Source organism: Callospermophilus lateralis, chromosome 18 (assembly GCF_048772815.1).
Source record: "Callospermophilus lateralis isolate mCalLat2 chromosome 18, mCalLat2.hap1, whole genome shotgun sequence".
In the NCBI taxonomy this organism is placed as follows: Eukaryota; Metazoa; Chordata; class Mammalia; order Rodentia; family Sciuridae; genus Callospermophilus; species Callospermophilus lateralis.
Genome location: NC_135322.1, coordinates 62215492 through 62230035, shown reverse-complemented (window position 1 = coordinate 62230035; position 14544 = coordinate 62215492). Strand labels below are relative to the sequence as shown.

General features: G+C 53.4%; 1 protein-coding gene across 1 annotated transcript in view; it reads right to left on the bottom strand.

Moving 5' to 3' along the window:
• The window catches only part of Cdh13 (cadherin 13), an 862179-nt gene that overhangs the window by 202096 nt on the left and 645539 nt on the right, over positions 1–14544 (bottom strand). Inside the window, exon 7 of the mRNA XM_076839513.2 lies at positions 3535–3713. Coding sequence (XP_076695628.1) covers positions 3535–3713 — 179 coding nt within the window. The remainder of the gene's footprint in view (positions 1–3534; positions 3714–14544) is intronic.

The window sequence follows — 14544 nt, the reverse complement described above, 5'->3', positions numbered from 1 at the left end:
AGAATGTGGGTCTTGTAGTATGTTCTGAGTTAATGCAAACTGGAGGAACATAGGTCATCCATCCAACCATCCATCCATCCATCCATCCATCCATCCATCCATCCTGCACATCTTTACCAAATGGCTATTACGTGCCTGCCACTATATAGGGTAATGGCAATAGGTCTATGGGACAAAGGTCCAAGGTCCCTTGCCTCAGGAAGTGGTAGGGTTTCAGACACAGCGTATGATGAGCTTGCAATGGAAAACACACCTGGTTTGTGAGTGACATGGTGTCTGTTAGTGACATCAAGGTGAGTTTATGATATGGAGGAGAATAGAGAGCTGCTTCAGCTGATCTTGCAACTCAGCTAAGGAACTGCCTCTCTCACATCCTTCCTTCCTTTCTCCTCTCAACAAACATTTTTTTCCCCAAGGATTTCTCACGTGCTAAGGGCTGGGACCAGGCCAGGAACAGGGTGGACAGAACCTCTTTCCTCCTGACCTTGGAGTGGGGAGCAGAGCAGATCAGCGTGGGCTTCTGCTGACACTGGCCCAGGTGGGACTTCCGGGGAGTGGGAGCATGAGAGGGGGAAGGACAACGGCTGTGTCCTCCCTGGACATGTGGGTCATCTCTGTCTCTCCACTGAGCAGAGACACCTCCTGCTGGGGTCCCTCCTTGGGACAAGGGCTCATGAAAGTAAACACACTCCTGGGAAATCAACATGGAAATTCAACAACCTGTCAAGAGAGCTCTCCGGAACCAACAGGCTCCACCCCCCAAACACTGCACAGCCTCCGCAGGACCTCGGCAGCCTCTCTCACCACACTGAGGACCTCTGTCTACACTTGCCACGGGACACACCCATGCACACCATTTGAGATCTGAGAGGGAAGATGGGCTGCCACACTCACAATCCACAGGAATCAGCTGAAGTCCATAGGCCCCCAACCAAGTGTTCTCTTGAAAACGCACGACACGTAGCTCTGTGCTGAGCACCCCGCGGGCCCAGGGCTGGACTCTGAAAAGCACACTGAGGGCAGGATGCCTCCTCAGCCGCTCCGCAAAAATAAAAATGTAAAATAGCTCTACAGTCCTACTGACGAAAGCTGCCACCTCCATGGGACTCCTAGGGAAGGAGCCCAGCCTCAGGGAGATGACGGCCTTGCAAACGGCGGGGACACCACCAGAAACCCCATGTTCAGGTCTGTCCCTGAACATGGCTCAGCCACATGGCGCTGCTTAGCCCTGCACCCGCAGCCCTCCCCCCAGATCCCCGTTTCTTTCCCCCAGATTGTGCTGACGTGGCCTGGATCAGCGCTGAACTCTGGACACCCTCAGGGAAAAGGGACACCCTTCATTCGTTTTCATTGATTTTCCAGTTTCACTTGAGTTGTGTTTGTGTTCGGGGGGCCGCTGATGCACGGTGCTCAGAGACGCTGGCTCCAAGGTGACGCCCTCACTGGGCCCAAGAAAGCCCAGGTGAGAAGAGTGTGAGCAGAAACACATCTGTCCTCCAAGTAGATGAACCAAACGCAGCGGCATTCTCTATCCTCACTTCCGTTTGTAAAAAGAGTCATAAAACATTTTCTCTGAGAACAAAGAGAAGCTGAGATGGGGAAGTCACTGCAGTTCATCTTCCCCTGCGAGGAGAAGAGCTTGTGAGGATCTTTCGGGAAATCTGGGGTTTGAGGGAAGCTGGTGTGTGTGTGTGTGTGTGTGTGTGTGTGTGTGTGTGTGTGTGTGATAGAGAGAGAGAGAGAGGGAGAAAGAGAGATGGTGTGTGATTGTGTGTTTGCACACACGTGTGCTGGATGGAGGACACGGAGCTGACCGGAAGCCATCGCTTGCCTCCAAAGAAGAAAACATGGCCATTGTCAGACAGGGAGGGCTGGGGAGTGGGTGGGGGACAAAATGAAGGAAACGGGCTCAATAATTCTCTATTTTTTTTTTTAACTAGAAACAATTATATTTTCCAAGTGACAACCACCATTTAATGCAAATTTCTCTCTTTCCCATTCCAGTAATTTTCCACTGCTTGCTGCTGTTTCCTAGCCCTCGACAACAACCATCTCAGGGTCATTTCCAATTAATTCTTGCCTTTGTACCTCTGTGCCAACAAACATGCAATGAGGATTCTGAGAAGCGCACGCTGTGTTAGGGAGAGGGCTACGGACACACCTAGGACAGCCACACCACCCAGCAGAGCTTTGTGTCATGATAGGAGCGTCCACCACAGCAGTCACCAGCCATGTGTGCCTGCCGAGCCCTTGAAATGGGGCCAGGTGACCTCAACACTGATGTTGGCATCTTAATCAACACGGATTATTAATCTACACAAGTACAGTGATGACTTCCTGGATGGTGCAGCTCTAGCCAGTGACAAAGGGGATATTCTTTAGGGGGACAAGCTACAATTTTAAGGAGCACACAGTACAGGCCATGGGCTGGCTGCAGGGATAGTCAGAGACTGGGGGACCGGCAAGGTTGTAGGTGACTTGGAGGATGGGGATGGCTTCTCAGAGAGCTTGATGGAACCCAGAATCTTCAAGAAACTCTACACAGGAACACGGAGGAAGGGGGATACAGGGACATTGTAACCCATGTATACTCTTCCTCCAGAGCCCTGGGGAAACGCATGGAGCCACTGGGAAGCCCTCAGGGATCACAGAGTAAGAGGGCCAGCCACAGGTGGAGGTGACTCCCAGGGCTCAGCCTGAGCAGCGAGCCTGGACCGTGGACTGCAGGATGCGGGCAGATGGAAGGGGCTGGAGGAGGGGACGCACAGGCTGGGTCAGGTGTGCTGTGTTTGGAGGCTTACAGGGTCTCCACTTGGGTGTCTGATGACAAGCTACCAGTGGACCTGGAGCCAGGAAAGGGCGGGGACTGAGGGCACATTGAGATGGGGAAAGGGCCTGCTCAGTCTAAATGGGACAGCTGACACCCAGCTCCCCATAGCATCACACCTCATGTGCCTGATTGTATGAGTGTGGAAGTTTGGCCCAACATTTCCAGAATTTCTCATTTTTGAAAAACCTGGAAACAGGAATTATAAAAGAAATATTAAAGGCAAGTATTTTGCTATGGCCAGCAATTCTGAAAGTTTCAAAATTCTGGGCAAAATCAAGAGCTGGCGTGTGGACTGGTGGGGTCCAGGGTACCCCGGCTGTGACGTGTGACAGGCAAGATTTCAGAGAGAACCCAAGGGGAAGGACAGGGGACAGGAGGAGAGGCTCGGCTGCTGATGAGGACAGCCTGGTGACCTTGCCGAGCTGCCTCCACCCCCTGCCGGCTCCCGTCTGCAGGGTCCAGTACCACAAGGGCCAGGAGAATAGGAGGGAGGGGAGGAAGCCGTTGTGGGGTTGAGGAGCACAGGGCGCGGGTCACAGGGCCTCCCGGGGCCTCTCCTCAGGCCACATCGCGGCCCGCTTCCCTGCGTCAGCTCTCCCTGCCAACCACACCCGACGCCGCAGCTCTGCCCCAACACAAGGAGCACCTGGCTCCGTCTCCCCCGCCGGAGAGCCTGCTCTATTCTCATGAGAAAGGAAGCTCACCTCCCGGTCCAGCAGCGCAGGTGACACCACGGTGACAATGTCCCCTTTCTCAGGATCGATGTAGAACATGTTGGGAGACGGCTTGTCAGGCGTCTGCTGGCGGATGTTGTACCGCAGGAGGGCGTTGTCGGTGGCCGGGTCATCTGCGTCGAAGGCTGTCATCCGCATCACCGTGGTCCCTGCAGGGGCCGGAGCCAAGGGTGGGAGATGGTTACGGAGGGTCGGTGACCTCAGGGCCCCTCCCCCGGGGCAATGCGATGAAGTGCCAATCACTTTCCAAATTCAAAAGGAAAGGCCTCTCCCAAGCCCTGCGGTGCTCGGCTCCTTCCCCCTCCATCCCAGTAAAAGACCTGAAATAAAGAGATCTCTGCTGCTCAGCAGAATGACGGCTTAATCTTTCCTCTGCTGATGTACACTTTGTTTCCACGGCTCTCCACTGTGGATGTGGCTCTGTGACCGTGGCCTTCAGGGTGAAGGCTCTTATGGAGTGTGGGCCGTGGGTGCTGGGCCAGGTGTGGGGGGGCGGGGGAGACACATAAGGCGCACCCCTGCTGTCCTGGAGCTGAACCTTAGCAGGGCACTGAGGAGGCCACTTGCAGGCAGCACAGCCTCAGCTGGCCCGGGGCTCAGAGAAGGTGGTCCAGTGGACACCTCCGGGGTGAGGAGCCGTGAGCAGGTGAAGCAGAGGGCACTGCCCACGCAAAGCTGCTTCAGGAAAAAAGAGGCAGAGTCAGCGTCACTGGGCTCCTACTTGGTGGCAGCCACACCCACAGGCTCTTCCGGTCACACTCTCTCACAGACAACAGGAGGCCCAGGAACAGCATCCAGTTCCCTGACCGGCGTGCTCACAGCGTGCTCATGCCAAGGCTGAGAAGGGGTGGGCCTCGCTCACACCCAGCTGGTGCGAAGGGGAAGGAGTAGATGGAATTTCAAGGACAGCTGGGCTGTAGATTTAGGAAAAAGCTCTCAAGAAGCACTCACCCTTGTCACCAGGGGGGTTGTGCAAGGAGGTCCATGGAAAGATCACCGGTCATGATCAGAAATTTGGAAACCCACAGCCGGACTTGGTGGTGCCTGCCTCTAATCCCAGTGGCTTGGGAGGCTGAGGCAGGAGGATCATGAGTTCAAAAGCAGCCTCAGCAACTTAGCAAGGCACTTAGTGACTCAGTGAGGCCCGGTCTCTAAACAAAATGTAAAAAAAGGGCTGGGAATATGTCTCAGTGGTTGAGCACCCCTGGGATCAATTCTCAGTACCAAAAATAAAAACGAAATTTGGAAACAAAACAACCTAGCTGTCCAACAGGAGGGGAAACAATAAATGATGGTTATCTTCACACCGTGAAGTACTGTGCGGCATTCTAAAACAGGGTGTAGCACTCAGGAGTGCTAACACGGAGAACTCTCCAGGGTGAATACTAAGTAGAAAGCACCAGGTTGGAGATTGTTATCAGCATGAGTGACGTTGCTTCTGCAAACCTGCTTATGTGCAGAAAGCTCCGCAGCGCGCGTCTATTTTGCAGGTATAGTTTACAAATGCAAAGACAGTCTGTGCAGGTGAACTTCAGGCAGTAACAGTGATTGATTGGAGGAAGCAGAGAAGGGATTGGGGTTAGGCCTGCTCGGCAGGGACGGCATTAGCTTAATAGGTGATGTTTGGTTAATTTCACGAGGTGGGCGTATTGCTTTGCGATTAAGATTTAATTTAGAAAGAGCACAATTACAAGTACCCAGAGAAACATGGTCCAGAGCTCAATCAGACAGGTGTGCCTGCTCATCTTCCTGACTGTGTGGCTGCCATGTCTGGCTCAGGATGACCTGCCTGGCTGTCATTCCTCATTCTGTGACCTCACCGGTAGGGGGTGGAAGCAGATGGCTCTGGCTTCCAGCCAGAATACTCCTCTGTAGAAAGTACACAAAGGAAGCCAGTTCACCTACAGCTCAACCCACCGCAGGTCCCTTTCCTTACCGAACATGCTTCTCTGATCATGAAAGCACTTTTATTTTTTCTTCGCCATGGGAACCCTTATTAGCCATTTGGCTTGATGGATGGGGGAAGCAGAGGGAATCTGGCCCCCCTAAAGCTGGATGGTAGGTAGTCCTGCTTCACTGATGTTGTCACTCAGCCAGGTGCTACAAGGCACACTTTAAAAAGAAATCTGTCTTGTTGCTCTGCCCTTGAAACTGTCGTAGGGCAGGCATTCAGGCCTAGGGTAAGATTAGGTCATTTTTGGCCGGTGCAGCCCTGTTCTGTCCCGGGCTCTGAAAGATGACACCCAGCAACACGGTTGTCTTTCCAGTGGGCCATGCTGGGCCCAGGCTCTCTACCCAGGGTCCTGGTGGCCAGTTCCAATCTTTCCTGTCTACTCTGGGAAGACTGGCCTCCATCAGATCATCAGAGGCAGATTCCAGGCCTTTGATCTCACCCCTGGACAGGCTGAGCGAGCTCCGCATGGCCACAGGCGCGAGGAGGGCCTGACCCCATCAATCCCCCCCCCCCACCCGCATCTTGGGTTAAGTGTGGTTGACACAGTTCCTTTTCGTCAGTTAGTGTCTAATGAGCACTTAATTGACTGAGTCCGTGCCTGACTCAATCTGCCTTTAATTGAAGTCAGAGACGGACAAGGAAAGGAAGGTGTGAAAATGAAGTCGCTGTGACTCATGACTGACAGACGCCGGGAAGAGGAAAACCCCTCAGGCCCACGAGTCTCCAGTTTCCAACAGGAAATGCATCGAGAAGGCCTTGGTTTTCATGGATTTGCTAACACAATACGGATAAGGTTACCCTGGAATATTCCCCTGGCTGCACAGAAAATATCCTATTAAAATGAAATGTTGGGGAGTAAGTGAACCTCGTCTCAGCCCTACTTTGCCTTCACCCAGACGTGGACACGTGGCTGGATCCCTCCTGAGCGCATCCCTGAGCACATCCCCCATCTGTGGAGACAAGGCACGTAAACAGGTTGGGAGACTGAAGAAGACGACTTTAGGGCCACAGGTCTGGGTTTACTCTTTGCTCGGCCTCCCTGAGCCTCAGCCTCCCCGTGGGCAACATGAAGATGTTAACTTGGTCATTGTGCGGATTTGACGGGATACTCTACCTAAAGGACTTGGCACAGGGCCTGGTAGATCACTGTTTAGAAAATGAGGCCTTTTATTTTCAAACCCTGCTGCAGGTGGTTCTGAGCCAATCATGGCAGTGGGGAGGACAAAGGAGGGTTAAGTCGGCCACAGAACCTGGAACCCGGCCCAGGAGGAGGAGCCTGGTGTCCACATCTCCAGGGGCTGGCCTCGCCCTCTCCCTCCCTGCACACGCGGTCTCAGCGTGCAGCTTCAGTGTGCAGCTTCAGGTTTCCGCCGTGGAGATCACAGGTTCTGCACGTTGGTTCTCCCTGCATGCCCTGGTCTTCCTCTAGGATCCTGGCTCTATCCTAATCCCAGTCCCTCGGAGCCCAGGGCTCTGCTTTGCTCTTGCCAGAGCCTCCCCCCGAGGTTGGGTGATGGTTTTCTTCCTTGGGGGTCTGCAGTGACTGGTGAACCCCCCAAGCCAGCATTCCTAAACTGGGTCCAAGGAATTCTGGTCCCGTGGGCTCGGTGGAGAAAGGGCTACGCAGCAAATGTAGCAAGTGAGTGTCCCCAGAGGACTTCCCAGTGTCTTTCCTCAGAAATGCACGACATTGACCACCAAGAGAAAGCAGTCTAAACACTCCCCCAAACTTCAGGAACATCTTATTCGAGGGGCCACAATGCCCTAAATCTGCGCTTTGCAGGCTACACCTGTGCTCTGTTCTCGAGTCAGCTCAGTGTGGGGCGAGTCTTTCCTTGGTGGCGCGGTGGAGTGGCACACTACCCTTGCAACCCCAGCTGGGCTCCAGTCCACCAGTCACCTGGCGCCAAGTCTGCAGAGTGAGTGGACAACTGGCCGCCTGCCCTGGCATTTCCGGCAGGCTCACTTCCCCACCCACGGGAGCTCTGGTCACAGCCTCGAGCCCCTGTGGAGCCTCACAGGCCAGCCTCAAGGTCGCGCCAGTGCTGCGTCCCACCCCCTGTGGGCTTGCCCTCCTCAGCACCTGCCCCAGCCCATGACCAGGACTCTGAGGAGAACTCCCTGGTCCCCCTAGCAGGGTGGTGTCCCATCCTGCTGCCCTGTTCCTTCCAGATGACAGAGAAGGACATTGACGCGACTGACATGTGCCGGGCCCTCCACACGTACGTTCCTGTCATCTTCCCGTCACATCACTCTCCCTGCCCAAATGACCATCACCTGTCACCACCACAGCCAGATGAGCCCCTCTGAAGCAAAATGAAAGAATTACAAGGCGCCAGTGAGTCGGACGTCTTGAATTATGCAGTCATCTCCTCCTGCGGAGGGACAGGGCTGCCACCTGACAGGCTGGTTAACCGCTGGGATGGCTTTGTCCTGGTCCCAAGGCCCCTTCTCCTTGGCTTCAGTTCTCTGCGTGAACAGAGGCGCCCCCTGGTGGCCTGACCTGGAAGGCAGGTGTTTGGCAGGTGCTGGCAGGAGACCCCAGGGAGCCCTTGGCTCTGCCTGCGAGGGAGGGGCTGCTTCTGCCAGCCGCAACGGGGGTGGTCCAAAGGACCAGAGGCCGCACTTGCTCCACAAGTGCAAAATTATTCTGTTCTTGAAATTCCTTCAGTTTCATCCCCAAACACTGCCTTTGCCTGGTCGGAGACGGTGTCCGACTCCTTTTTAGAGAACCGACTCTCAAGAGCAAGTCACGCGTGGAGATTCAGACGTTCAGGTCCACGTTCAGCACTGGATTTCTGACAGCACAGTTGTGGCAACCCTGTGCTTCCCAGGGAGGAGCAGACACTAAAATGCACTAGCAAAGGAGGCAGGAGGACGGCAGATCATCATCAAGCACCAACGGGCAGACGGAGGCAGCGAGCTCCAGGTCCTCCCCAGCACTGATTCCTGCCACGGGTCACCCTGGGATGTGCCTTGAAGGCCACAGCAGGAGCACATGCCCGTGACACAGCCCTGCACCACTCACTGACCTCGTCTTGACTCTTCCCATCACCTGGGAGTCAGCTGGGGGCAGAGGCGGCTGCTGCCATGTGGGAGTCTAGGTGGGGCTCCATCTGCTCGGGATGCTGCTGCTCTGAAACCCAACTGCCCTAGGGCGCCTTCAGGTGGAAAGTGTTTGGGGCACTCTGGTTCCAAATGCTCAATGAGAGCTCTCCAAGCAGGTGACCAACCAGCCCAGCTGCTGAGGACTGAGTGGATTCCAGGCTGGTCCTGGGCAATCCAGATGTGCGGGTCACTCTGTGGGCCACGCACGGATTTCAGATGTGTTTGGTGGCTGTGATTGCAGAGAGCAGGTATGAGCACTGTTGTAAGCCTAATTGAGTGGCCTGGGACACAGGCCTGGCCATTCCCTCCACTGAGCAGCGACCACAGTGCTCTGGGATCTCTTTCTGATCAAGCAGGTGGCACATCTCCATTCCCTCCAAACAGTCCTTGTTATGGTGTGGAAATGAGGTGTCCCTGAAAGGCCACATGTGAGACCATGCAGAAGTTTCAGAGGAGAAATGATTGGGTTGTGAGAGTCTTAACCCAATCAGTGCTTTAATCACCTGATGGGATTAATTGAGTGGTTACTGAAGGCAGGTAGGTGTGGCTGGAGGAGGTGGGCATTGGGGCTGGCTTTGGGCTATATATTTGTGTTTGGCAAAGTGGAGTCTTTCTCTCTCTCCCCCTGCCCCTCCCCTCCCCCTTTCTCCCCCTTCCTGGTCACCAGAGCTGCTTCTCTGCTCTACACCTTTCTGCCGTGATGTTCAGCTTCCCCTCCAGCCCAGAAGAATGCAGCCAGCTGCCTATGGACTGAGACCTCTGAAATTGTGAGCCCCAAATAGACTTTTCCTCCTCCACAATTGTTCTGGTGACATATTTTAGTTGCAGTAGCAAAAAAGCTGACTAAAACAGTCCTCAAGAGGGAAGAGAGCCACATGGTTGTGCACACCCAGAGCAGATCAGGGCTGTGGGCATGACCTGGAGAGGGGCTGCCTGGGGTCAAATCCTGGCCCACCATTGCCAGCTGGGCATCCTTGGGCAGTGGAACTTGACGGTCCCACACAGCTGGTGGGTCGTGGCAGGTGCTGAATGAACGCAGCGGCCTCGCCTTGTTTATTTTCCTGTCTGCACCCCAGTCAAGAGCATTTTTAGAGTTTTTCTTCCTACTTAATCCTGACCATCCCACCTTCAAATGTTGAATCCAGACGCAAACTGTGCATGGACCATGGCCCCTTGGAGGACCTCAAACCATCGCAACACCTGACATTTGTTATTCTTTCTAGTCAGCAATCTCTCCCTTTGGGGTGATTCTGGCTCCCACCGAGGATACAGAAATTAATGAATATAAAGCCCATGGCGGGGTGATGGAAAGTGCTGGAGAAATAGACGTTTCATTGAGTTATTTTTATTGACCCCTGTGATTTGGAACTCGGCCAGAGAGGCCCAACAATGCTCAGGGCAAAGAGGAGGAAATGTCTTTGAGACCCAAACACAGTCCAGCTCATGCTGGTTCTAGGCTCCACCCTCTGGATCTATAGACACAGGAGGGATTTAAAATCACAGAAGGGAAATACTCCTTTCTCCCCCTAGACAAGCCTAGACAATTCTGCTGAATGCGCACAGGCTCCGACCTCCTTCCTCGGCTCTCCGCACATTCCTGAGTACACAGGGATGAACAGGGAAACTCTCCCATGACTAGCGGGTGGGGGATGACCAGGCAGCCTGCTGGGCACCAGATGCAGCCCACGAGAGGCAGGGCCAGTATTCCTGCAGCCTGCTCGTGGGGAACGGATCATGGCGTCCTGCTCTCCCACTGACCCGTGTTAGCATCTCAGGGCAGCTCATTCTCCAAATTCAGCTTTCATCAACAGCTCCACTGGCAGGAGGGTGGAGAGGGAGGTTGCTCTCTGAGAGGCAGGGTAATGCCAGCCCCAGGCTGAGGGAGGGAGGGAGGGAGGGATGACTAGCAGAGCAGCTTCCCACCTGACCCTGGGGTCAAGGGGAAGCAGGCTGAGACCTCAGCAAGGCCTGGGACTGTGGCTCTGTCACCTCTGCTAATTCTGGGGCCCTTCCTTCTGTTCTGCCCACACATTCCCCCTCCTCCCCCAATTTTTCATATGGTGGCCATCCCAGAAAGTTCTTTACAGTGTGTTTTGATGAAGATGTCAGTGACCTTGGGCTTCTCCTCTGGCAGGAGCCTGGCCCACTGACTCTGAAGGTGTGACTGTGGCAGAGTAGGGCCAAGGGAGGTGGGCCAGGTGTGAGCAATTCAAGGGCCCACTGGGTGGCCCCCAGGGAACTCATGTGAGTGCAGCTGCCTGAGACAACTGGGCATGGTGGGGACTGGGGCCAACGGGGCCTGTGTGTCTTCCCACGGGAGCTGCCTTGCAGCGCAAAGGACTGCTGCATTCTTGCCTTGCAAGTCTGCAGAATCCAGACGTGATTTTTCAGGAACAGATGGGAATTGGGAGTTTTGTATAAACTGTCACAATGTTTACACGTTAGACACTTATTCAAATTTAAAACAAAACATCATGGAGCTGGACTAGGAAGGCAGAGCAAAGCAAGCTACAGCAGAGTAGGCCCCAGGTGCATCTCTTTTCATCTTTTGACCTTGACTGTCAGTCAGAACTAGTCCCGGACCCCCAGAGCCAGGAACTCAAGATTGTTAACGTGCACGCCTGCGGGAGGTTCCGGCTCTGACACTGGGCTCTGCTGCTATAACAAGCAGCTCTTCTTTTTCCCACCTTCCTCTTTGGAGCAGGAAAATCAGTCTTCTTTCCAAAAAGGATAGATTGAGATTGGTGCCGCCTTCTCTCTGAGTCTCCCTGAGGTCCGGACTGCAGGCCTGCTCCCCAACACCCCCACCAGGACCTGCTCCCACCTCTGCACAGCCCCTTCCCAGGTGGCACTGCATCTTCCCCACCCTCCTCCCACCCCCCGGATTATGAAAACCCTGAGGCCAATGCAGCATCTCATTCCCTCCTATGACCTCAAGGTCCAGCAAGGGAAAGGAGCCAGAGAGAAATGGGTGTAGGTGATGGAAACATGCAGCATGTGTCTCATGCATGAACTTATTGGATCTTACTGTAACCCCAGGAGGTATCATGTTTTTAAGCCCATTGTACAGATGAGGAAACAGAGACTCACCTCGGACCCAAAGCAATGGCATCAACTGATCATGGACTAAAATCTCTGAAATCATGAATGCAAATAGATCTTTCCCCCTTTAAGCTATTCATGATTCATGTCAGGTTATTTGTCACAGCAATGAGAATATGACTAACCCAGAGCTCCAGCTGAGCCTGCAGATGAGAGCAGCCAGGGCAGCATCCCAGGTAAGCACAGCAGAAGAACTGCCCAGCTGAGCCCCTCCCAACCTGCAAATCACAAGCAAATGTGGCTCTTGTTTTAAACTGTGTGGTTTGCTGTGTAGCACACATAACTGCTAAAGGTGTATAAATGAATTAATCCTCACATGCAAGCTAGAGAATATTTGTCAAACACAGTAGAATTTGGTTTTGATTTTAAATAATCAAGTAACCCTGCAGATTTAAGGGGTGGACCGAAATAAAAAGAAACAGGTACAGAAGGAAAAATTGAGAAAAGATGCAACCCAGTTTCCAAATGTTGGCCTTTCGGCTGTGGCGCTTTTAGGGCAGTAATTTTGCACCATGAGCACATTGTCATATGTTGGCCACTGAGCAATTCCATTTTTACCTTTAGAACCACACAGAATGAAACTGGTACAGGCTGTGCCCCGGTCACAGGTTTGAGCCGAGTAAATGACATTAAACAGGAGTGCCGGGCTGTTCTTAGGAGTGAGAATGCCTTAAATTTTGCAACAGTTGCTAAGTTCATTTAATCGCAGCCATAAGCATCTCTCTGCGGCTGCAATCACCACAGTCTCGATTTGAAATGCAATAGACTTCGCCCCTCGGATCTGCTTTCCCTCCCCGGAGCTAGTTGGCTTTTTAAGTACAAATTGTCAGTCAAATCTGCAATAAGTTATGACAAGCTGAGCAGTGGCCGCCTCCCATCTGTTTCCAGAGGTTATTTAGTTTTACGCTGATAAAGAGGTGGTGGCGACAGAGGCCCCTTATGATGCTCTCAACCCCTCAGCTGCTGCGGCTCAGGCTCCACAGAGCTTCACCCTGCTCTTCTGGTGACCCACTGCTTGCTTGGCGAAGCTGCCGGGGCCACGGTTTAGGAAAACTGCTCCTAAGACGCTAGGTGATGCCTGGCCGAGTCTGAGATCCCGCCTGTTATGAGTGCAGGATTGCCCTAATTTCCTCATTTGACCCCAAATTTTAAGGGATAATTTTTCTCAAACCTATTAAAACATCCCTTTTAGTCTTTCCTTAGTGCCATTTCTTTCTATGTAGCTCTTTTTGAAGGCTACAGGATACTAATGACCTGATCTTGCCTAAAACACTTCAAACAAGCAAATCTAAGTGGAAACATGATCCCAGATCTTCCGGACTCATAATGAGAAATGTTTGCACTCGGTTAGCATGAAGCAGCTCTAATTCTCAAATGTGGACACGTAACTCCCATAAGATCCTAGAAACCACAAAAGATTGTGGTGAGGGTATTTTTATTTGCTTTACTTGTAAAGGGATTTTTAAAAGGCCAGTCTAGTCCTGTTAGAACAGTGTTTTAGTTAGAAGAGATTTTACCCACTGCAGTACGCGTGGTGATGTTTGCAGATATATCTGGTCGGCGTAACCAGGCAGGGGTGTGGTACTGGCCTCCAGTGAGCAGAGGCCAGGGACCTTGCTAAGCATCCTACGAGCAAGGAAGTCTTCAAAAGCTCCAGGGAATGCGTTGTGCACTCCACAAGTAATTGCTAACCTCCTCCTCTGGACAACGTGACCTCTGCTATCCCCTCTCAAGATCCCTCATCACTGGTGAACAAGGGGCCCTGGGTTTTTATTGTGCCCTTTTGGGGCCCTTCAAATCATGCAGCCGGACCTGGTCAAGAGCCAGGACTTCTTGAGGCTGGGAAATGCCAGAGGCCACCTGGGCCCTCCGTGAGCTATGAAAGCCTCGTCCACAGCACTCACACGGTGACACTTGAGCACCAGGACAAACACCTTCCTATTCCTCACTCTGGCCCAGACGGCACCTGCTGATTGAACTCCTGGCCCCTCTGAGGGCAGGTCCTCTCCAGTGAGCAGCCACAAGCACCGGCACAGCTCCAGCCCAAGCTGCCAAGGGGCGGCTCCTCCTGCCCCACTCTGAACCCCTGCCCTGTCCTCCTGCCGGCTCCCAGCTCTTGAACTGGCTCCAGACACCAGGGAGCGGCCATTTCCCTGGCCTGTGCCTTGATTCGCTGGGTCTTAGGCCGCCTCTTCTCCCCTGTTGCTGATTAGATACTTATTTCTGATACTTGGATACTTACTTCTGCCTACTTCACCCCCTGACAACCAGGCAAGGTGGCACGGGCTGTGCCTTGCAATGCAAATCCTCACCACAATCACTGGAGGATATTTTAAAGTTCTCATGATGTCTGACACTCAGACCTGGCATTGGGTCTGGGGAACACATCGGGGCCCAGCAGATGTGGCCTCCGACCCCTGCTTGTGGGCCATGTGGTCTGGGCAACATCCTCACCCTCACCCAGCTTGGGTTTTGTCACCATAACACGGGCTCACACCTACGGCTGTGTGCAAAATGCAGAGGGGCCAAAGGATCTCCGGTATTTCCACAGAGAGGGAGATGAACAGGTGGACCTACTGTGTGCTGGAATAGTTCTTGCAATGTCCTGCAGGGATAATTAGATCATCTCTCTAGTGTTAAAGAACTGGAGCTCTTTAGAAGTCAAATAGGCCAAGACCAGTGCTGGCAAGCAGCCAAGGGGGTCCAAGCCTGCAGGGTGGGGAGCACTGGCCTCCAGAGAGCCCACACCTCCGCACAGGTGGTGTGGGGACCACGATTACCTTGCACTGGCCCCGTGACATAGGTGTCACTAGCCC